The sequence below is a fragment of the Haliotis rubra genome, unplaced genomic scaffold (genome assembly GCF_003918875.1).
Source record: "Haliotis rubra isolate DU_JTF1 unplaced genomic scaffold, ASM391887v1 Scf737, whole genome shotgun sequence".
Taxonomy (NCBI): Eukaryota; Metazoa; Mollusca; class Gastropoda; order Lepetellida; family Haliotidae; genus Haliotis; species Haliotis rubra.
In genome coordinates this window covers 24220-50323 of record NW_025767454.1, presented here as the reverse complement: position 1 = coordinate 50323, position 26104 = coordinate 24220, and the positions used below count along the sequence as shown (strand labels likewise).

The following is a 26104-nucleotide window of genomic DNA, read 5'->3' as shown; positions in this document are numbered from 1 at the left end:
TTTACGTTGGATAACTAGCCTTTCCACGGACAGAACCCCATGCTCCGTACTTTATTCTTAAAGTAAGGAGGCAAGTCTATGTAGGATCCGCCTTTGAATGGCATGTAGCTTGCTAACCTCTCAGATACCTATCCACAGCGTGCTTTGTGGGCATGAATCGCAATTCGAACGACTGGGTGTCTCCCAGCAATGTTAACAGTTGTGCTTTTACCATACAAGAATAATTTTTCAGTCCGCGACTTTTTGCGAGAGCTTTGAGCTCTTTTACTGTGGGAGGGTTAACATATTTAATCTCCAGCAATGTCAGCAATTTGGCTTTCCTCTTGCCTGAATAACCAGTCATACCATGACTTTTCGCGAGAGCTTTCAGTTCTCTGACGGTAGCCATGGTTATAGCCTAAGTAATTATTTATCTCTAATAGGCCTTTCATAGCCCATTATATTGACTGTTCTTTATTCTTATAATACAAATTTCTGTTTGCTTTCGCCACACTTCCATGTTCCTTGCATAACTTCAAAGGAGCTCTCACACCTTTTCCGCATATAACGCAAACATAGTTCATGCAACCTCTTTTTATAAGTTTCATGTGCTGAGAGCATCGGGGCCTCTACAGTTCTTATTACACAAATCGGTCGTACCGAGAAGCACGTAAGAACACTTATTCAAAACCATTTTGATATACAGTGAAGCCTCGTTAATCCGGACGGTTGCGTTTCTCAGTAAATTCGTCCGGATTCCGAATAGTCCGGACTACTGAATCAAGACCCAAGTTGCTTCCCTAAGAATTACAAAAACGACACGAATCTGGATAAAACAAATAAGCATTTAATGTAAAGCTTAATTCATCACATCAATAATTTTACCGAGTGACATCCGCATGTTGATCCGACGTGTCTGATCACGTCCTTCCTCAGCACAGGTGAGGTAATGTCTAACAAGCGATCTATTGTAGTATGCCTTGAATGTCCGAATTATTCCTGCATCCATCGGTTGAATATGAGGCGTGGTATTTGGTCACATTTCGCAAAGTTAGCGAAGCACATTTGTGACTTGCAGCATTGTCGTAAAGCAAAATCACTTTTAGTCCACGTGACGGATCTGTCTGTCAAAGTACATTAACCAATCACAAAACAGCTCACTTGTCATCCAGCGCTTTGTTTTGTGGTGTCAATCAAAGTGTAAATGTACAGTATCTTCAGTCGGGAGCTTTTTATGTCTAACTAAAACAACAACCCAGTTGGCCAGTTATTTAAGTAAACATCGCCGGGCGGTGTTGTTACGGTTCGTGAACACGACTTACAGCGTCCGGACTTTGAACCAATTTACTGTTTATTTTGCTGATTGGTGACAGCTACTTACCGTCCGGTTCCGGAAACCGAATTTCCGGATTATCGAGGCAAATTATATAGGCATAGATTGGTAACAAGCTGAAATCGCCCGGGAGGCGAGGCATCCGGATTATCGGAGTCCGGACTAACGGGGCTTCACTGTACTCAAAATGAGCCATTCGTCTAATTTAGCGATAATAGTAACATTTAGCGCTATGTTTCATATCACTAAAACGATGATGACCATAAAAGAGCTGCGATCTGAGGCTAAAAAAAGACGTCTGGTTGGCTACTCCGATCTGACTAAACCAAAACTTATAGAACTTTTGAAAGAACAAGAGATCATATTCACACCAGCAGATCTTACAGTGGAATGCTTCCTAAGAAGTTGGAAAATGCGAGTCAATGGAAACATAAAACTGGATAGAGTCAAACCCATTATATACGACAAACTCAGGATGGAATTGTTTGATCTGGGTAGCATGAAGTATCAACTTCCAGTAAAACTATACATAATGAAATCCTCAGGATACATGAGCGATATTCCTTTTTGAATTAATGCTGTTGCAGCTTTTACCGCTATAGTTTGCATTTTTTCGTCCAGTAGGTCATTGTAGTCTTGCTCTATCTAAGATAGCTTTCTAGGATCTGGGGCACGACTACAGATTGGAAAATCTGGAAACGTTGGGCTTTTCGGTTCCATTGCGTTGTCGTTGCCGAAACTCCTGGTGCCCTACGGATTTTGTGGCTCCTATAATTGGAAGTTCGAGCAACCTTGGTGTCGGGTCGAAAAAAAGGATTTGAGGTTGCTGAAAAAATGGGTTGCCGGCTCGGGGATCATCATTTTTACTAGGCGCTGCTAGTGGAATTAGACAGAAATAACGCCCTAGGAGGAAGTGGTCAGGAACCCCCCATTATGTAGACTGCTATGTCTAAATTGTAACCCGACTGTCGGGCAGGTTTATTTTGATAATCTGGCAGTCGGGCGGGCAGATATTTCGAACGCAGGTTCTTGGGGAAATGTGAAAATGGTAATGGGGACAACAGCTATGTTAAGAGCTTGGATTACTCAAACTGAGTTTCCTCACTGATTCTTCTTCCAGCCCAAGATACAGTGTTCAACTCTACAGGCAGAAACCCAGTTACTAATGTCTACAACTTGGCCAACAACACTGGGGTTACAATCACACCAGTTCAAAGTAAGGTGATCTGTGTATATTTAGAACTGATCTAAATTCCAAAATATTCCTAGTTTGGTATTTTATGTAAACTTTGTTCCATGGAGTTCATTAAACACATGTGGAACAATGGCTGTCGTGACAAACAGTTGAGACTGTTTGCTATCTTACTACCCCACACTGACTCACATGTCGTGACAAACAGTTGAGACTGTTTGCTATCTTACTACCCCACACTGACTCACATGTTGGACGATAGTTGTCATGACAAACAGGTGAGACTGTACACTACCCTACTACCCCACACTGACTCACATGTTGGACGATGGTTGTCATGACAAACAGGTGAGACTGTACACTACCCTACTACCCCACACTGACTCACATGTTGGACGATGGTTGTTATGACAAACAGCTGAGACTGTACACTACTCTACTGCCTCACACTGACTCACAATGTTGGACAAAGTTTGTTATGACAAACAGGTGAGACTGTACACTACTCTACTGCCCCACACTGACTCACAATGTTGGACAATGGTTGTCATGACAAACAGGTGAGGCTGCACACTACTCTACTGCCCCACACTGACTCACAATGTTGGACAATGGTTGTCATGACAAACAGGTGAGACTGTACACTACTCTAGTACCCCACACTGACTCACATGTTGGACGATGGTTGTCATGACAAACAGGTGAGACTGTACACTACCCTACTACCCCACACTGACTCACAGGTTGGACAATGTTTGTTATGACACACATGTGAGACTGTACACTACTCTACTGTCCCACACTGACTCACATGTTGGACAATGGTTGTCATGACAAACATGTGAGACTGTACACTACCCTACTGTCCCACACTGACTCACAATGTTGGACAATGGTTGTCATGAAAAACATGTGAGACTGTACACTACTCTACTACCCCACACTGACTCACATGTTGGACAATGGTTGTCAGGACAAACAGGTGAGACTGTACACTACTCTACTGTCCCACACTGACTCACAATGTTGGACAATGGTTGTCATGAAAAACATGTGAGACTGTACACTACTCTACTACCCCACACTGAAACACATGTTGGACAATGGTTGTCATGACAAACAGGTGAGACTGTACACTACCCTACTACCCCACACTGACTCACAATGTTGGACGATGGTTGTCATGACAAACAGGTGAGACTGTACACTACCCTACTACCCTACACTGACTCACAGGTTGGACAATGGTTGTCATGACAAACAGATGAGACTGTACACTACTCTACTACCCCACACGGAAACACATGTTGGACAATGGTTGTCATGACAAACAGTTGAGACTGTACACTACTCTAGTACCCCACACTGACTCACATGTTGGACGATGGTTGTCATGACAAACAGGTGAGACTGTACACTACCCTACTACCCACACACTGACTCACATGTTGGACGATGGTTGTCATGGCAAACAGTTGAGACTGCACACTACTTTACTGCCTCACACTGACTCACATGTTGGACAATGGTTGTCATGACAAACAGGTGAGACTGTACACTACCCTACTGCCCCACACTGACTCACAATGTTGGACAATGGTTGTCATGACAAACAGGTGAGACTGTACACTACTCTACTACCCCACACTGACTCACAATGTTGGACAATGGTTGTCATGACAAACAGGTGAGACTGTACACTACCCTACTACCCCACACTGACTCACATGTTGGACGATGGTTGTCATGGCAAACAGTTGAGACTGCACACTACTTTACTGCCTCACACTGACTCACATGTAGGCCAATGGTTGTCATGACAAACAGTTGAGACTGTACACTACTCTACTACCCCACACTGACTCACAATGTTGGACGATGGTTGTCATGACAAACAGGTGAGACTGTACACTACTCTACTGCCCCACACTGACTCACAATGTTGGACAATGGTTGTCATGACAAACAGGTGAGACTGTACACTACTCTCTTACCCCACACTGAAACACATGATGGACAATGGTTGTCATGACAAACATGTGATACTGTACACTACCCTACTACCCCACACTGAAACACATGATGGACAATGGTTATCATGACAAACATGTGAGACTGTACACTACCCTACTACCCCAGACTGAAACACATGATGGACAATGGTTATCATGACAAACATGTGAGACTGTACACTACCCTACTACCCCAGACTGAAACACATGATGGACAATGGTTATCATGACAAACAGACGAGACTCGGCTCACTTGGTGGGAATTTACTAGTCATAGTGACAATAAATTTTGTTCATGATGGCCGAAAGTATTCCAACATGAACATTCATATTGAAATGTATATTCTTATTCTGACAAATAGCAATTTGTTGATTCAGTCAAATGCAATGATTTTCAGTGTAAAGCTTGTGTTGTTGATTTGCTTTTAAGTTATTATTATTCCATGCTGCAATCAATAAATATTTCATTATGGGTATGATTACACCTGGTTTTTTTAGTGCATGTGTTCTATGTTATATCTATTTATTTTTCCTTATCCTGACTTTGCTCATCACCTTCTTCCTTCGGTGGTTATGTGGAAACTTGAATCCCTTCCAGTTCCCTGAAGTGAAAGTACACTCATCCTTATCTCCTGCCAAAAGGCACCCACGTGACCATGGGCATGCTGTCCTCACTCTCTTCTTCATTGCCCAAGCTTACGGTTGGGCGGTCTCTTCAGGGTCTCTTCAGGCTTATATCCTTTTTTACTTTGGGCTTTTGACTCAAATTACGCCGTGAATGGAAAATATGTGATATACTCCATCATATTTATGAAAACAATTGTATAAATTAAGTCTAATCTTTGAACGTTTTCACTCCGTTCCAGGTGACTGTTTGTTTCATGAAGTCATGTAAACATTGCAAGTATCTAGTCTCAGCGTTTGACTCGCACCCTGTATGCTCGGCTTGTGTCTTGAACTCATGTTCTTTATTATGACGATTTATGCAAAACTTTGGATAAGGTGTGGCGTTCCAGCAAAGTCTACACTGAGAAGGGTGAAATGCAGTCATCTGATCGTGAGTTGTTGCCATCTACTTGTGCAGAGCATAGCCGTATTCCTGCCCCTACCATGTCGTCGGAGTCATTTCTCGTGGTGTCCCCTGGTGCTGCAGAAATAGCGTCTCAGCCCCCGGCTAAGAGGAAGTCCCCTCCTACGGAAGGATATGAGGTGCGGCATAAGAAGAAGAAGTCGTACTCCTCTACTAAGAAGCCCTCTACATTGAAATCGTCGTCGTCATCAAGATCTACAGCTCCTGTTACTATTCAACAGTCGTTTGCGGACCACCTGATGCCTGGTGCTGAATCAGACGATTCTACATACTCAGACCCACTGGCATTAGAACTTGAGATTGTCATCAGATCGTCTCAACATTTGACTACATCCAGGGCTTCAGGGTGGCCGAACCCTTCATCGCAGAGCAGACGAACTTCATCTTCTACGTTGTTCAGGCAGTCTACACCTCGCAATTCCTCAACCAAATACATCAGAGTGTGTGAACCCTCCTGCTTGCAGTCGTCCGGCTTCCATGCAGCAATCATCGAGGTGGGTGAACCTCCCAAGACATTTATCTGATACTCATCTCCGTCATCAGTCATCTCATAACCCGTTAGTGTTCGCGAACGCTACCACATGACCGACGTCTATGGAGGAGCCTACGGCAATTGTACCTCATCAACATATGACGTCCTGTGCGCAGTCCTTCAACCCAGATGACTGTGTAGATGACATCACTAGGAGGGTGGTTCAAGCTATGACACAGAGGTTGGAATTAGAGAGCAATCAGACAACTGGTCACTCATGTGCAGCCTGCGCGAACCCCTCAGCCTGCACGAACACTACAACCTGCTCGAACCTGTCAGCCTGCGGGAACCTCACGACCTGCGCAAACCCTACTGCTTGTTCAAACTCAACAGCCTGCGCGAACCTCTCAGACTGAGCAAACCCTACAGCTATGTCAGAGGACAACCAACAGGATGAGGTGAATTCCTTCATCCATACCGATGCGGAGGTGTTATCCTGGGTTGCAGATGGCCTGCCTACTTCGTCGCCTACTCAGGACTCCAATCCAGCAGTGAAGTATTGTATGACAAATGAGGATTTTGACATCACAATCCCACCTATATCTCAAGTACCCGAGAATCCTAAGATGGCCTTCGCGAAGACTACGAAGGCACAGGGTCAACATACGCCTTTGTTTAGCACTCATAAATTCCCTCTACACAATATGAACACCTTTGTCAATTCGCCGTAGATTGATGAAGATTATCATCTCCTCAGCAACTTGAAGTCCCATAGTTACAGAGTTGAGTGAATTATGGTATGGAGTACAGCTGATCAAACTAACTCCTTAGAACAGTTACAGTTAGAAGCAGCTCGTATAGTGACAGGACTTCCAAAATATACTTCTCGTGATCATTTGTATTTTGAAACTGGTTGGGTAACCCTTAGTGAACCTGGAAGAAAAGGAAAACTTTGCTTATTTTATAAGATTATTCACAATATTGCACCATCATACCTCCAGGAATTACTACCTACATATGTTGGCCAAAAATCATGTTATAACCTTCACAACTCTTAAAACTTCTTCCTTCCATTTACGAGATTGAAACTTTCCTTATCATCTTTTTTTTCAATCTACTATACGAATGTGGAACAATGTGCCCATAGAAACAAGGAACATAGATTCTTTAGCTGGTTTTAAATTGAAAATTCAAAATAAAATAAATGCAGCCCCGCCTTTCTTTTGGTCTGGTACAAGGAAATTGAACATTATTCACACAATACTAAGGTACAATACAAGTCCGCTTAATTATGAGTTATTCGATAAGATCAGATGCTTCTTGTACTTGTGGTTGTTCTTGTGAAAATTCATGGCATTATCCTTTAGAATGTTCTTTGTATACAACGCAGCGTAAAGATTTGTTTGCAAATGTAAATACTGTCGTTAAACATCGCATACCCATTAAGAGAATTATTGTTTTTTGGTCATGCTACACTAACACTAGATGAAAATGAATGATTATTTGAACATGTACACAGATGTATTAAGCTCACTGAAAGATTTTTGTAGTTTTATTCTTGTATATATTATACGCATCCTCTTTAAAGACTTTGTGAATTCATTTCATAAATCCCTGTTGTCAATGTTTTTCAATATTGTAAATATGATATATGTAATTTCTGGGAGAGGGCGTTCCTAAGTTGGATAACTTGTGCCCAATCCATTTAATTTTCGAATAAAATATGTTTAAAACAAAAAAACACAGAGTTGAGGATAAGAAGATGGCTCAACTTGACACCACCACAAGGAAGGCGATTTTCAGGCTTGCTAGATCCAGGGCTATCAACGAGGCTGTTATGAATGCCTTCAAGAATCCTACGACAGAGGAAGAGAGGAGATTTTATCAGCGCTTGTCAGTCAACGTAATTCATCTCTGATCACTTAACTTCAACATTGGTGGGCATCACATTATTACATCGTCAAGGCCTCCTAGGATCCTGTAACTGTCTGGACACTTACACCAAGCCTCTCTTAAGGAAACGTTGGGCAGCACCGACACTATTTGACGGAGGTATTTAGCAGATGTTCTGGGAAGTCACACAGGACTCGAAAGATCAGATGCAGACCATGAACAATATGTTCCGGCAGAAGTCGCAACGTAATCAACTGCGGTCACGTTTTTCCGGCATCCAGAGAACTAAGGAAAAGAAATACCCCACTTCACATGATGGCTCTTTTCGTCGCTCCAACTATAACGCCTGAGGTTACTCTGACCATGGTCGCTTCTCCGACAGTGTCCAGGGATCTCGTCGATGAAGTCCAGGTTTGGAACGACTCCAGACGCTTGTACAACCGTCAACCGTAGGGAGAATTGGAGAATACTACAGGATGAGTATGTTGTACAAGTACTACGAGAGGGATACAAGATACAGTTGAAGGCAATGCCACCACTCACTGTCAACCCACAGGTACATCGGTATCCAAAACTTCAACGTGTCAAGTTGACACAGGCCATAGACACACTACTAGTAAAGAATGCTGTATAGATCTTAGATCAAGACGAGCTCACACCCGTGTTTTATTCTCCAGTTTTCCTGGTACCGAAAAAGTACTCCAAGGAGAAGTTCCACCTCATTTAGAATATGAAGCGGTTCTACCTAGATTACTTACTAAGACCGGGCAAGTTGAAGAGGCTACATTTGCCTTAACTGCGAGATCTAATCACACCCAACGACTACTTAGCCAACATGGATCTGCAAGATGCATACCTACACATCCCCATGCATCCAGAGTCGAGAAAGTATCTACGATTTCTCTACCAGGGGCAACATTACCAATGGAAGGTCCTCCCTTTTGGAATTTTGTCGGCCCTGTTGCTATTCACACGTATAACCAAGCCCATAGTTGCACAATGCCTTCTACCTAGATGATGGAATTCAGGCTCATCAACAAGCAGATCAACTCAAATGTCAACTCCAGTTCACGATCAAACTACTGACGCAGTTAGGCTGGCAAGTCAACCAATTAAAGTCAGATTTATAGCCATCTCAGGATCTACAGTTTTTAGGCATCAGGTTTATCACCACGAAGAACTGCATTATGGTACCGGAAGACCGATGGTTGAGCATTCAGGCAAGTCTACCAGATGCTATCAACACTCCACTAGACATAAGATGGTGGCAACGACTCCTAGGTCTCTTGACATTGGCTCAGGCTCTCACACACAGAGGAAGGTTACAACTACGTCCGTTACAACGCTTCCTGATAGCTCACCTAGACAGCGTCAAAAGAATCGCCATTCCGCAGCACCTGAAGTCATATCTACTTTGGTGGACAGACAAGTCGAATGTCTGCAGAAGAACTTATTTACGAGAGCCGGCTTACAACCTACGTCTCTTTGTGGATGCATCACACCAAGGTTGGAGTTTCGGTAATAGTCCTTACCTTAACATATTGACTCGCGACACCAGTTTCGGTAATAACCCTTAGTTTAACATATGGGTTGTCCAAGATAACTAGACATTGTGGCGTACTAGTTGATCTTAAAATCCATGAAATCTATATGATTTACTTCTTTTACGTATGTAAGAGAAGGTGGTCTCCCGGTTATGATCAGGAAATTGAAGCATTCAAGCCGCAAGCTGAGTTCCCTGGGGGTATATGAACAAACACTGACGTCATCCCGTAGGTGGCTAACCCACCGCCTATTCCGTCGGATTCAATCAGGAAATATAGCATTAGTCAGGATAAGGGAAAATATGTAATGTTTCGGGTAAAATTGATATATTATACTTATTCAGAATCATGAGATAAAGCCCTCCCAACCGTCCGCTCTCACCACTACTGGCTTGCCTGTAAGCCTTTGTGGGGGCTTATTCGGAGAGAGCGAGGACAGCATGTCTATGGTCATGTGGGTGCTTTTTGGCGGGAGATAAGGGAGGCAACTCCAGGGTGAGTGATTGTACGTTTGCTTCAGGGAACTGGAAGGGATTCAAGTTCCCAGTTAACCATCGAAGGAAGAAGGAGATAAGCAAATATAACATGAGTCAGGATAAGTATAAGATATCAATTTTATCCGAAAAATCACATTTTTTCAAATTTAAGTTTTGTGGTGGGTTTCATGATGAAGTCTACCCTAAAACCTGCAATGTCTACTTGCCCTTAATCATGGTTTGGAAATATTCTAATAGGTCTATATATGTACTATGTCTATGTACTTAATTTGAGCTCAAATCCCACAGTTTGTTTTAAATGTTTGTATATTTTCAATGCTGAGTTAAGCTCATTCATTTCATTGTTTCAGATGGGTTGGATACGCAACTTAGAAATATCATTGGTAGGTACCTTTTTTGTTCTGTCCATTTGTGTTTTAAATTCTTTTCTCCTCCTTTCATCTCTAATCCTATTTTCCCTCCACTGAGAACACAGGGATTTGTTCAAGAGGCTCCAATCAGCTTTTCATTTTAGACATATTGAAAAATCCATTATTTGACATAACTCGGTAGATATCTTTTAACAATTGAAAGGAGTTGCAATAATTTGCTAAGCATTCTGAAGAGTTGCAAATACACTTTTGAAATTCAAGTAATAATAAACACAAGGATGACAAGAAGTGTTAGTCCTTCTGGTAGAATTGTCAAGATCAAGTCTTTGCTTAGTTTAAGATTGAATTATTTGTTTTTTCTTATCCCTAACTGTCCATTCATGAAGAACAAAATGGACAAAATGTCTTACATCTCTTTGGAGTAGAAAACCAGACAAAAATTGTAATACTTCTTGCATGTGAAATTTGAAGTAATTGAAACATTTTCACACTTAAATTCTCTGAAGCTATCTTGAATGAAAAAACAAAGAAATCAGTGATCATTTTTGGACAGACATTGTAATTGACTTCCATTAGGTTTCACAGAAAATGCAGGCTGAATCATTTGAAGATTTTATTACAAAACCTATCTTTTACCACAAAGACATCACCAGCAGTAAACATGGTAAATAGACCATCTTTTATTGTAAGTGGTTTGGTAGAGGTTTCAGCCATGTAGAATACATAACCCTGACAATCCCTGGCACTTATGAACCGGTTCTTTGTTGCCCTGTGGCTGTGAGGTAGAGCGTCTGCTTATGAATGTGAAATATACAGGTCCAATCCTGCTAGGGAAAACATTTGCACATTTAAGTTGATCTTTGTCGATATTTTTCAATTGATTTCCAACACTAACATATCATCTGAATTTGAATGTTGATGTTAATATAGAGTTAGGAAAAAGTAAAACCTGGGAAGAGCTCTTACTTACAAAAAGTAAAACCTGGGAGCAAACAAAAACCTCAAATGCGGTAATTCCGGGAAAAGAAGCCATTTCTAACATATAGTGAGAAGCAGCCTTCAGGTTTATAGAGATAGTTACAACTGATCATATATTTTCCGTCCAGGCTTTAATTCAGAAATATTCTTGTAAAAAGAAAGGTAGGTTTTATTGTCTTTTTATTGATTTTTCCAAAGCCTTTGACACTATTAAGCATGATGTTTTACTTCAATCCCTTTCTGAAGTTCGTATCTGTGGTAAATATTTTAATGTTGTAAAAACAATGTAACAGAATTTATCAGCTTGTGTTAGAACATCAAAAGGTTTGTCTAAATGTTGTTTTTTTGGCGTTATTGGTACCTGTCAGGAATGTGTTTTAAGCCCTCAACTATTTATTATCTTCATAAACAAGTTATGTACTTTAATGGAACTGGAGGGTGGTACAGCAGTGTTCACGAATGGTGTTTCAAAGTCACAGGACATTGGGTCCTGTAAGTTTCAGATGTCTGTCTGACCCATTGAAAATGCACAGGACCCATGGAATAAACTTAAACACACATTTCAGATTTAATATTTCTTATAATTGACATTCAAATTATTAACAAACATAAGATTTATAAACAGCAAACAAGTGTCACGTGTCACATAAAACAACTTCAGTCAAAGTCATTGTGAAATATACAGTCAGACACTGGGGCCGGCGGGTTGTAGACTTCTGTCTGACCGTTGGCAAATCTGCCGGATTTGTCAGAGGGTCAGACGCTATTCGTGAACACTGGGTACAGGTGTAACTGTTTCATCAGATTTTAATAATCTATGTTCACTTATGTTTGCTGATGATGTCTTGGCACTGTCTGATACATGCAACCAATTACAGAAAAAGATGAATGTTCTTTAGAAATTTTGTACACTCACTGGTATGTCAGTAAATCTTAAAAAGACAAAGATTCTTGTTTTTAGAAATGGTGGGCCTCTAAGAGATTATGAAAAATGGTATTACAATGGTAAACAAATTGAATCTGTATCTTTTTATAAATATTTAGGACTTGTATTAACACCAAAACTTGTATGGAGTAAAGTTGTCTTGTTTCTCAGGCCAATAAGACATTCTTTTCTGTAAATAACTTTCAGAGAAAAATGGGTGGTGTCAATTGTAAAGATTTGTTTAAAATATTTGATTGTATGATCTCACCTATATTATGTTATGGGGCTGAAGTTTGGGGCACCAGTTATTGTAAACTCATAGAGTCTGTACAAATTAAATTTTGTAAGTATTTTTTTAAAGTTGGTGAATCTACTTGTAATAATGTGGTACTTGGAGAATGTGGTAGACTCCCTTTACAAATTGTATATATGACTAAGGTTATCAAATATTGGTGTCATTTATTGTACTTACCCCCAAACAGACTCCAAAAAAACTGTTAGACGTGTAACTTGGGCAACTAATGTTAAACATATTTTATTTACTTATGGTTTTGGCTATGCATGCGTCAGTCAGGATATTGGAAATGTTAAGTATTTTATGTTTCTTTTTAAACAAAGACTGGCTGATAATTTAAAGCATTCCTGGTATACTTCCATCGAAAATTCACATACAACTGTTTGATATTGTCAGTATAAACCCCTTTTAGATGTAGAAAAATACTTAAAATGTAATATTTGTTTAAATTTGAGATCTGCCCTTTCAAAATTCAGATGTGGAAATTTTAACTTAGCAATAGAGACTGGGAGATAAGAAATTATAGCTTCTAATGAAAGATTTTGTTTATTTTGTAAATCAAAAGGTAATTAATGTTGTTGAAGATGAGTGGCATTTTGTATACTAGTATTTGTGAATGTTTCTCTGATGTTTGAGATAAATATATTGTGAAATATTTAAGTCAGCCTCTGATGATAAACAACTTTATACATATTATGCAATCTGCTAATGCAGAAGTACAGATAAGATGCGTATCTGCATAAATTACGCAAATATTTATGTGAAAACTCAATTCTTATTAAGTCTATTGTGTACAAGTATTCTTGATTTTTGTAAAACCTCAATAAATTTGATCTTACATGCGTACACACAGAAATGTCGAATCTTAGCTTGCATACCGGTGCATAGATAAATTAAATGAGGTAAACTATGCTCCCTGGAATCTGAAACTGTGCAAGCCCTAGAGGTTAGTTAAAGATCATTTAGATTCTGAACACCTCAGTAGTTAACACTATACTGCTTCCTGGAATCTGAAACTGTGCAAGCACTAGAGGTTAGTTAAAGATCATCTAGATTCTGAACACCTCAGTAGTTAACACTATACTGCTCCCTGGAATCTGAAACTGTGCAAGCACTAGAGGTTAGTTAAAGATCATCTAGATTCTGAACACCTCAGTAGTTAACACTATACTGCTTCCTGGAATCTGAAACTGTGCAAGCACTAGAGGTTAGTTAAAGATCATCTAGATTCTGAACACCTCAGTAGTTAACACTATACTGCTCCCTGGAATCTGAAACTGGGCAAGCAATAGAGGTTAGTTAAAGATCATTTAGATTCTGAACACCTCAGTAGTTAACACTATACTGCTTCCTGGAATCTGAAACTGTGCAAGCCCTAGAGGTTAGTTAAAGATCATCTAGATTCTGAACACCTCAGTAGTTAACACTATACTGCTCCATGGAATCTGAAACTGTGCAAGCACTAGAGGTTAGTTAAAGATCATTTAGATTCTGAACACCTCAGTAGTTAACACTATACTGCTTCCTGGAATCTGAAACTGTGCAAGCACTAGAGGTTAGTTAAAGATCATCTAGATTCTGAACACCTCAGTAGTTAACACTATACTGCTCCCTGGAATCTGAAACTGGGCAAGCACTAGAGGTTAGTTAAAGATCATTTAGATTCTGAACACCTCAGTAGTTAACACTCATACTATACTGCTCCCTGGAATCTGAAACTGTGCAAGCACTAGAGAGGTTAGTTAAAAAGATCATCTAGATTCTGAACACCTCAGTAGTTAACACAATACTGCTCCCTGGAATCTGAAACTGTGCAAGCACTAGAGGTTAGTTAAAGATCATTTAGATTCTGAACACCTCAGTAGTTAACACTATACTGCTCCCTGGAATCTGAAACTGTGCAAGCACTAGAGGTTAGTTAAAGATCATCTAGATTCTGAACACCTCAGTAGTTAACACAATACTGCTCCCTGGAATCTGAAACTGTGCAAGCACTAGAGGTTAGCGTAGTACTGATGCCTAGGACTCGAAACTGAGCAAAAATCATAATGTACACCAGTCAAGTTTATTAGATCCAAATAAGACATAGAAAATTACACATCTTTACATGGATGCGACATGGGTAAAAGATAGTGGAGCATATCCCATCATAACACTAACTGAACTGAACAAAACTTTATACACACTCAGACCGTTAGCGGTGGCAATAGAGGTACAACATTTACATAATATACATCAATATACAGGTATATGATATTCATCAACAACTTCACACAGCGTTGATAACAGATATCAAGATACAATATTCAACTGCAAAATATCACAACTGCGAAATGTGCATTGGAGATCAATTTAACACACATTCACAATACATCACATACATCTGGATGATAATACAACTCAACACAGCTTATATCGTGTCAAACTGTAAGAAAGCCACAGACAGACAAACCAGCGGTTGATACTGTGAGTAACAGCCCACAATATTTGGGTATGATGACAATTCATTCATACAGTTTCTCTCCTGTACACACATAACCCGCTGTTGTTGTGGTGTACAAACCCATTAAATTCATACATATCCTTATACAAGTTTCTTCTCCATATAACCACTTACCGGTTTGACAAGGCCATGTAGACAGTTGCTGAGGGTTAGCATCAACTCATCATTCACAACCAAGCCATCGCAGATATTCTACAAAATACATATTTGATGTACATAACATTCTACAAAATACACACAGTTTACATTAACTTCCATTTGATGTACATAACAGCATCCAAGGAGACACAATATGTGCCGACACCCAGTGGTTGGTTATTAATGTTAGGGATGCTTAACTGCTACATAAAGTGGTGCAACTCCATCCTTATCTTCTGCATTGACACTGGCACCTTTCTCTATAAGATACTGAACACTTTCATGTTTGGGATGCTGAACTGCTACATGAAGTGGTGTGACTCCATTCTTATCTTTTGCATTAACATTTGCATCTTTCTAAACTTATCCTATCTCACGGTATGCACAATCCCACGGTTGGTAGGCGGGTCGCAGATTACCCCGTTACTACCACCAGGAAAAACGCATAACCCAAGGAGGCCAGGAGAAAGCACCAACTCCTGATATGCAAACTCCAACTTGAGATGGGTTTCTTCATGTAACCCCTTGGGTTACACAGCACAAAAACTCTAGGGAGTGGGTGCTCCCGAATTAATGTGGTTTTCAGACGCAACTTTTGACAAGCAAAAGGACGCAGTTTGGCAAGTAGGCCCCGCCCCACGATATATCAGGTGACCCCAGTGAATTAAAGTCGAGGACCTTAATCTGGCCAGTCCCTGCTTCGAAACTACCCCCCACAGACACACGCTGGAAGGCGGTGAAAGAGGGAATAGTTCGGATGCTCAACTAGTTTAACGTTCAGTACCAATCTCCCTAACGTACCAAAGGTGAGAAAGGACTCAGGAGCAGAACACTTCGAAAACCACGTAGGTAATCGGAAATCAACACTTAACTGACGTAATTTCTCAGAGAGTAGAGGTCAGTAAGCGGAGTGTCGATCATCTCTGCGTGTAGCAGAAGACTGGCCTCACAGTCTATGAAGTCATAGGTGAGAATGATCTAAGCCCAAGGGAAAAAAGTACCAAGACATGGATGACGTCGATATCTTATATTAGGTACAAAGCAAACCCAACCAAGGAAGGATTGCTTTATCTGCAAACATGGGCCGATGAAAATTGCTGCGCCAGGATCAGGGGGCCGAATTGATGTAGACCTTCCACATCTGTAACTGAGAGGTCCCTCAGGTAGTGTGAAGCAAACACTGTATCTGATCATCAAAAACAGCCCTCCATGATGGACCGCAGGGAACAATTTCTGTGAAGAGCCATGGTGGAGGCAAGAGAATCTCATGAGGCTCGTCGGCCGGTCTCATGAGGCAGAAGCACACAGGATCGTAGTTCGGAAGACTTCCTTCGAGGTGGAGGCAGTAGACAATGGAATGAACAATCTCTTCGCGCAATCTGCGGCGATCCTGTGAGGCAGCTAGGTAAATCCTTAATGCACGCACCGGGCATAAGGACAGATCCTCAGTGTCATCTGGGCCCAAGATAGTGGACGGCTGAATCGTGAATGTGTGATCCAGCTGTCCTGGTAACTGATTCTTGGCGAGAAAATCCCACCGCAATCCAAGGAATCTTTCGCATGTCTAGACCTTTCAAACCTTACCCGAGAAACATCAAGAGCATGCAACTCAGAAATACGAGCAGCCGTAGCCAAGGCCAATAGAAAGAAGGTCTTACAGGAGACATGTTCGAAATCTTTCTCCTCCAAAGGTTCATAATCAGCTGGCGTGAGATGAGCAAGTACAACGGAAAGATCCCAAACTGGGGCGGAACTTCGAGATTGGTCAGCCAGTTTGTAAGACCGGAGGAGAGACAGGAGTTCAGGGACAGTGGACACCTTCACACCTGAGGCCGCTGCAATAACCATGTTAAGAGCCGCCAGATAGGTAGATAGTGTAGAACCTTTGAGTTTTCTGGAGGTTCGGAGATGCTGAAGGTATTCTGCCACCATCTGTGGGGACGCCGTAGTGGGGGATGAGACGCCCTCTTCCTGCAATGCGGCTTCGAAATTCTTCAATTTGTCATTGTAGTGTGACCTGCGTAGAAGTGCGATCGCGCTGTAGTAATGGCAGGAGCCAACCATTTAGAATAGCCCTTCGCCGTTAACGACTGATGTAGATGCACCAAAGCGTGCAGATGGAAGCGTGGGCGGGGACCAATGTAACTGGTCGGAGTCTGCGGATGTACCAGGAGATCGGTTCGAGCGGGAAGAAGCCGCGGGATCTGGTTCGGCTAGGTCTTGAAGGTTGACTGAACCAACTTCTGGCGGCCAGTAGAGCGCGACCAAAAGCAGAGTCATCCCTGAGTTGCGCACAGTTTCACTAATATGCGAGGAAGAAGGGCCTCTGGTGGAATGGCATCCTCCCACGGAATGGTCCCAAGCCAGAGGGTCGGAATCGGTGACACAAACCAAGGCAGCTGATGGTTGAACCCGGGTGGCGAAGAGATCTACTGTCGGAGTCGTGAGCGGAAGGCAAAGGTCTGGAACACCTGAGGATGCAATTTCCATGCCGTTGGAGAGGGGCGACTTGGTGGGACAGAGAATCTCGCGATGACATTCTACACCCCCGGAATGTGGGTGGCTTGTACCAAGATGTGGAGAGAGTCCACCAGATCGAAGAACTGTTGCGTCCACTGCAGCAGTTGAGTAGACCCCGTGGACCCCATCCTGTTGATATGCCAAACCACAGCTACGTTGTCCGACCGGATCATGAGGGAAGTTGCTCGTAGGACATCCTGCCAGTGACTGATTGCAAGCATCACCGCCCTGAACTCCAGAACATTGATGTGACAGGCGCGATTGATGGGAGACCACCGCCCTGCCACTAGTTGATTGAGAAGATGAGCTCTCCACCCATGTAGAGACGCGTCCACATACAGGTGGTGAGACAGAACAAACCGCCCCAAACAAACTCCCTCGCAAACATTCAATGCTTCCATCCACCACAGGAGATGGGGATGGAGCTGCAGAGGTAGAGAGATCAAGGCAACTGGATCTCCCACTCTGATGTAAGGCGCTAGAAAGAACTGCAAGGGACGAAGTTGTAGTTGACCCCTGAGGGTGAACGCCTGAGCCGACGTCAAGAGGCCCAGGAGCTCCTGCCACTGACGAAGCGTCCTGGGTTGCGCCAGTGCCAGATAAACCAATCGCTGAATCTTGCAGAAACGATCTCTCGGGACAAAGAGTTTGTTGGCCTCTGTGTCGAACACTGCTCCAAAGAATTAAAGATGGCGCGTAGGGGCTAGTTCCGATTTCTGCAGATTGATTAACTAGCCTAATTAGCGAAGAAGTAGTCTGTCGTACAGACCCTGAAGCAAATATATCCAAGAAAGCCCACACAAGTCTAGAAAACGTGGCAAGTCTAGATTTCCTCAGCTTCAGGAAAATGAAGAAAGTCTCAGGGCTCCTTTTCATTATATTTTATATTTTTTTACTATGAACTTTTTTCAGTAAAATATGTTCATTTCAGAGACTAGTTGTTAGTCTAGCGAAGAAGCTGTATTGCAAACTGCATGTGACGAGGCAGAAGGGCATGATCGGTCTGCGCCTGAAAGCAGTCGTTGATGTAAGCTTCGAACACTATCCCCTTGCGGTGAAGGAAACAGGTGATAGGCTTCGATACCCGTGTGAACAGCCACGGGGCCGAAGAAATTCCAAACGGGAGGACACGCCACTGATAGTGGGTGCCCTCGAAGACAAATCGAAGGAACTTGCAAAGAGCCGGAAAAATCGGGATGTGAAGGTACTAATCCTGGAGATCGACACTGACCATGTAGTCTCCCGGCTTGATGATCGTTGAGAAGAGCCACCGACACCATACGAAAGTGAGGCGGGGGTTGTAGAACCATTTTATGGAAAACCTCCATATTGAAAATTAGTCTCAACTTGTCTGAATCTTTCTTTGGCACCAGAAAGATTGGCAAATAGAACCCCGGGTCGGTCGGAGCCAGGCCCAGGGCTCGATCGCAAGTTTCTGAAGGAGAGTGTCAATTGTGGAGCGTAAACAGCCGTCTGAGATACGATATGTTCGAGTAGCCAAGCTACCATAACAGCACTGAAGAAGTGCTGAATGTAGGAGGTTCGTGGCATGGAGATGTCAGGAACGTACACATTGTACACAGAGTGATGAAGGCCATATAAACAGTGATTGTAGGAACGTATAGTTCTCCAAATGAAGTGTTGGTCCACCAGATGGAGCAAGAAAGTTAGTAGATACAATGCATGGGATCGTCAGTCTAACGGAACATTGGTAAAGTTGATGGAATGGCCGAGGTAAAAAAGACCAATGACTCCAGACACGTTCGATAAAGAGGCGAAGGTAGTAACATTGATGCCTACGGACAGTCCGGACATAGCTGCAGTGACCTCTGAACTGAGGTCTTCAGCTAAAAAAACGAGTAAACCCAGCCAATGTGAAAGCGCCTTGGTGATTCCATCTGGCACCCTCGGTAAACTGCATCTCCCGGCTGACTGACAAACTCGACATAATCACTCCTACCGGGGAATGGCACCGTTCATCATCACTGGCAATTAAAGGCTGGGATAGGTATCCGCTTCATGGGACCAAGACAAGTCTGTCAGGTACTTCCTAATCGATGTATCATCAAAAGTCTCCCCCGTTGAAAAGCTGTTTACAACTATACACTACTTCCTGTTATGTGAGCTATGCCCGACTTCAGCGCAGGGCGTTGTCTCTCATGGACCAATCAAATTGCAGAATTTGATTCATCTCAGATTCCCGCGAAGTGACGTCACCGGTGTTGCAGGAAAAAGATCCTTGTAAAATCCTGTGCAGTCGTTGATTTCTTCATCAACACTCGGCCTTGTCCGTAATCTCCCGGAGTTACACGAGGGAACACGTGTACAGCAGACTGAGTGGAAAACGCGTGAAAGATTTCACCGTGTAATACCGATGTAAGTAGACTGTCTCCCTGGCTATTGTGATTTTTTCCTTCTTCACTGAAGATAAAGTAATCGTCATCTTAACAGATGATCAGCTGAAGTTCATACTTGCTTAACGCTGTTACTTGTAGACTATAGTCATCGGTCTCAATGAAGTGCCGTAAATAACCAATAGTGTTGAATACATAAAGGTTCTTGTAGAGCTACAAGTTCATCTAGGACTCCCATTGCAGAACTTATACATCAGCATGCTGGACTCTTGTGAGGAAGGAGACAGCTTGACAGTTATCACTGGCCTAGCTCAATACTGAAGCCAGTGAACTATGAGGAAGCACCGAACCGGGAACACCAGTAGTAAGCGCTGAACCGGGCGCCCCATAAGTCAGCGTCGAACCAGGAACCCCATGAGTAAGCGTTGAACCGGTAATACTGTAGGTAAGCGCTGAACCAGGAAGACTGTGAGTGAGTGCTGAACTAAAAGCACCATGATGAAGCGCCGATCTGGGAAAACCGAAGGTAAGCGCCGATCTGGGAGCACCGGTAATAAGCGCCGAACTGGGAACACCAGTAGTAAGCGCCGATCCGGGAACATCGGGAGGAAGTGCCGATCCGGGAACACCGGGAGGAAGCGCCGATCCGGGAACACCATTAAGAAGCGCCAAACTGGGAACACCAGTAGTAAGCACCGATCCAGGAACACTGGGAGGAAACGCCGATCCGGAAACGCCAGTAAAAAGAGCCGAACTGGGAACACCAGTAGTAAGCACCGATCCGGGAACACCGGGAGGAAGCGCCGATCCGGGAGCACCGGTAATAAGCGCCAAACTGGGAACACCAGTAGTAAGCGCCGATCCGGAAATACCAGTTGTAAGCTCCGATCCGAGCACACCGGTAGTAAGCGCCGAACCGAGACCACCAGTAGTAAGCGCCGATCCGGGACCATCGGTAGTTAGTGCCGATCCGTGACCCCCAGTAGAGAGCGCCGATCCGGGAACACCGGGAGAAAGCACCGAACTGGGAGTACTAGTAGTAAGCGCCGAATTGGACACAAGCGGCGCTCTGAAACACATCACGTGACTGGCAACAAGCGGCGCTCTCACCGATATCTGTCTGAAAGGAAACAATGCTTGTGAGGCAAATGGTGCACTAGAATAAAGTGGTGGTCTAGAAGCAAGTGACACATTCGACTGAGACACCAAATGCGAATCAGACGAAGTAACAACCACCGTAGACAGATGAGGTTGTGGAGAGGACGTAGACAACACAACAACCCTAGATGGAGACGAGTCTTCCAACGTGATGGAGTTAAGGCCACGCGGTCGGAACAGTTGTCGTAAGTTCTCACTGAGGTAAGAATCAGACGCCTCCCCTAAGAAATCTTCAGTAGGAGACGGGGACCTCGAATGATTGACTGCCGTAGTTCTACGACGTTCGGCCTTGGGACGTTTCGATGCCGACGGACCCTCAGATATGCCGAGAAATCATCATCGTTGAGATCCTTACAAAAAGCACAACGCGACCATTCACATGTGCCTAAACAGTCTGCACACAAGGCATGTGGATCCGCCGCCGATAATTACTGTTGCATTTATCACCATGCTTTCGTTTCTTAGAACTACTGCGATTAGACTTTCCCATAGTTGAAGAAAACCGCAAACAAACTTTCTATAGACAAGCACACATCCACACGACGTAGCGACAAGAAAGAGGGACAGCAAAAATAGGCCTCACACATGTGGGGAATTGAACCCAGATGAGTGAACACTTTAACCATAAGCCTACCCCACTCCCCTCAGAATATTTCAACTACCCCTCCCTCACATTTCACCTTGTAGTGACTGAGTGAGTATGGTTTTACGAAATTTCTCAGCAATATTATCATTATTATTATGATAATATTTGTATAGCGGCAATATCCAGCTCAGCTGCTCAAAGGTGCTTTGTTTTTCTCTTGATCATTGGATGTCAATCTCAAACAGCTTATTATCAATCTCAACTCCCTGGGGATCACATAACTCTTCAGCCACCAGGATTACTGAGTTAATGTGGCTTTCCCATCCTTATGATAGGGTTACACTCTATGTTCCCCGGCAGCAACGCCTGTAGCCCGTTTCGCCCGAAACTTTGTGAAACGGGAACAAAACAGGATGGACGTGAGACAATGTGGGGGACTGAATGAGCAAACGTGACAGTCCGTGATTGCCGTGGATGCCATGCCAGATTTTTAAACTGTTAAAAAATTTGCCACGGCAGTCCTGGTACTAATGAGAAACATACGCTGTAGTAAAATGGGGGAAATGCAACAAAACGTGACAGCATGTAATAGACCGTAACAAAACTTGTAGTCGGTACATAGTGGGTCTGTAGTGGGACAGGAGGCATGTGTATTCCCCGGCATCTCACGGTCCTTTCAAGTTTTGTTATGTTCGGCCACGTTTTGTCATGGTTGTTTCACCCTAGCTGCCGTTTTGTCCTGGTTTTCAAGGCAAGCTTGGGTGTCTGGTAGCCTATTTATCCTGTTCTATCACGACACATCCAGGCGTGTGATGGTTTACAGGACCGGCGAGATACGGCATGCTGTGTTCTACTATGGTCTGATTCGGTGCACGTGGTCTGGGAGGGAGTATAAACGGCAGGCCCAGCAGGACTCGATAGAGAGAGAGGGGGAAGGGAGAGAGAGAGAGAGAGATTGTTCATTTTGATTCACCAAATACATTTATGGAGTCTAAAATATGATGATGTGACCAATTGCAATGTATAGCGACCATACTGGCTATGAGAGACATTAAAACATTTAAATCTATGACATCACAAACCATGAAAAAAAATATATATATATATTAAAATTGAGCATAATGGGGAACCTTAACTAGCATACACCATAACACCTAGCATAATCCAATCTAAAGCTCACAGACAACAAACACATATCCACTCTGCATTCACCATCCACAAACATGCACACATAAGGAAATAACACAATGTTTCAATTCACCACACAGTAATGCCCACACCCTTCCACCCGCTAGACCACATATATCGCTCACTTTATAGAAACATACACTCACATACACACACCTTCACCCAACTTCCCTCATCCGTAACTGTAACATTACTTTACAGAAACATACACTCACATACACACACCTTCACCCAACTTCCCTCATCCGTAACTGTAACATTACTTTATAGAAACATACACTCACATACACACACCTTCACCCAACTTCCCTCATCCGTAACTGTAACATTACTTTACAGAAACATACACTCACATACACACACACACCTTCACACAACTTCCCTCATCCGTAACTGTAACATTACTTTACACTCACAAGCAGATTAACAAGATTGTTAGCATACATCACCCCACCCAGCTACACCCACCTGCACACAAAATCTCATCCACTGTAGTATAAAGAAATTAACAACACACACGCACAGTTTTACAGGCTACACAACCACTAAGTGCACTTTAATTGGGTCACACAAGAAACTATTTTTATACTGTGGGCACAAACGTGCTCCAAAGCTGGCCGACATCCATGTTTCATCTGTAGAAAGTCTTCACAGAATGTGCAAAGCATGAAACCTTAATCAAAACATGAGGGAATCCATCAGAACACGACAGGCCGGAGGAAACGTAAGGCACCTGTAGTGGTCTGCGGAGATATTAAACCGCGTAATGCACTTTGGAGCATCCCGGACTCAGCAGCCCGTTTTTCCCAAAGGCCCATCATGGATACCATGAGATAACTTAGCAGGACCTAACAAAACTTGACCATGGAGGGAAAAAATGGCCAAAATCCCACGGCACACAATGTTTCGGCCGCCGGGAACATAGTTAACCCATTCACAGTTGGATGGACTGGAACATATAGTCACAGTACTTTGTCCAAGTTTACTGCACGTTGCTGTACCCCCAAGTTTGCGCGTATTCATGTGGCCATCATCTGTTTTTTCACCAACAATTTTGTGGGTTCTTGTAAGTGCACAGGGTTGTGTACTGTACACTAGGGGTTGTGATAACACTGGCGGTGGGGGACATCATAAATGGGCTTCACGCATTGTACCCATGTGGGGAATCGAATGTGGGTCTTTGGCATGATGAGCAAACACTTTAACCATTAGGCTACCCCACCTTTGAAACCTCTGAACTTAATAACAACATCCTTCATTATTACAGGTTAATCAGAGTGAAATACCATGATGATATGAAGAAAGGTAGAACACCTCTTCTGCTTACATGTGGTGAAAATCTTCTTGTCAGAAAAGAAATGTGCAATATGTATATTTGGCTCAGGGAATGAAAAGTTCTCATATAAGAAATATAATTTTGTTTTATTTCATTATGTTCATGCCTTTCTTGTGATTTAGTATAGAACGTAAATGGATGTTAGTTTTTATATCTGTGACCAATATTTAAAAATCAATCTGAGTCCTTAATATTGATGCCTCTAATGTATCGCATTACTAGCTTCTGAAACTCATTTGAAAACTTGCTTATGTTTTTTAAAATTGTCTTGATATCTCTTCCCCTCATTGGCAACTTTTCTGTCCCAAAGGTGCCTGGTCTTAATTTTACAGGGACAGAGAAATAAAATATCAATTACCAGATAACATACAAAGTGACTTTGATTAGTAACATACATATTAAGAAATATTATGTGTAGCAGACTGAAATATGTTAAACTAATGTTGATGTTTTGTCACAGTATTGGGTTTTTATGCAAGGCAGGAAAATGGACATGTTTTCCTCATGACATAATAATATAATTAGGCAAAATTGTGTGGTACAATACAAATGAATCTCAGAAGGCACATAGAGTCAAGGATATGTCTCAGTTGGTATTTTGAATCATTGCCTACTAATGCAGGCACTTTCAATGTTGTGACACTATTTTTCTTGTACTTTTGCAGATCAGAGTAAACTCTGCCTGAGAGATTTGAAAGTGATACCGTTTGTGAAGACACACTTCATCACACAATCTGAAAAATTTCTTCACTCAAGAGGTGTGGTTGTTCTCACTGGCAGGTCAGGCGATGGAAAGAGCGCCTGCTGGTTTGGCTTTACTAAAGAGTTTCTCAGAACAGGAGTGCGGGATAGCTGTAATTCCTGACTGACACCAGTCAGTGGGACTATATTCAGTGAAACTTAATGAAAGGAAAGTTCAACAAACATTTGTTGTTTTGATAGATGATGCCTTTGGAAAAACAAATCTGGTTCAGGATCTGGTGGACAGATGGGACAAGAAATTCCCTATGATCATCCCTTTAATAGAGAATGGAATTGTCGAAACTGGTGATAACAAGAGCCGTTCAAATATATTGTCAGCATGTGTTGGTAAAATTACTTTTCTTAAGAAATGTCCAAATGTTGATTTCTCAGTCATTGAGGAAAAACCAAGCACAAGAAAGATTAGCTATTCTTGAAGGTCATTTGAAACTGTTTGGAACTGACACCTGCATTGACATTATCGAGAAACAAAGGATTGTCCAAAAGCACTGACCTGATGGGATTCCCCAATGCTGCTCTGTCTTTGCTAAAGATAAATCACTCCATCCTCAAGGCATCAACTTTTTCTCCAAGCCACTGAAGTGTTTATCAGAGAATATAAGAAGTCTGTCAGATGCTGATCCAGTAGGTTATATGGTGTTGTTGTTGCAATTTCTGAAAGGTGGGGAACTACATAGGAGCTTTTTTGATCCATTTGACCGATCAAAGAAGACAGCGACCTCCTTGAGAAGCTGCTCAGTTTCAGAAATTGTGACATTCATCAGTTAGAGAGTAAAGCCAAGACACGTGCCCAATGTATCTTACCTTTGTAGAAAACAAAGAAAGCTACAGGTTTGTACATCAATCAGTAATGGATGTCATTTCCATTCAAGTCCCGCAAAGAGAAACTTACAACTGGGCTCAAGTTCTGCACCCTTAGTGTTTTACTGGAATATGTAAGAACATCACCAACATCAGAATCTGACCATATCATATTAA

General features: G+C 42.5%; 1 protein-coding gene across 1 annotated transcript in view; it reads left to right on the top strand.

Moving 5' to 3' along the window:
• The first annotated feature begins 1565 nt into the window (after positions 1 to 1565).
• The window catches only part of LOC124259782 (ankyrin-1-like), a 33900-nt gene continuing 9361 nt past the window's right edge, over positions 1566 to 26104 (top strand). The window contains exons 1-5 of the mRNA XM_046693987.1: positions 1566 to 1716; positions 2409 to 2528; positions 10363 to 10395; positions 25030 to 25218; positions 25659 to 25750. Coding sequence (XP_046549943.1) covers positions 1566 to 1716; positions 2409 to 2528; positions 10363 to 10395; positions 25030 to 25218; positions 25659 to 25750 — 585 coding nt within the window. The remainder of the gene's footprint in view (positions 1717 to 2408; positions 2529 to 10362; positions 10396 to 25029; positions 25219 to 25658; positions 25751 to 26104) is intronic.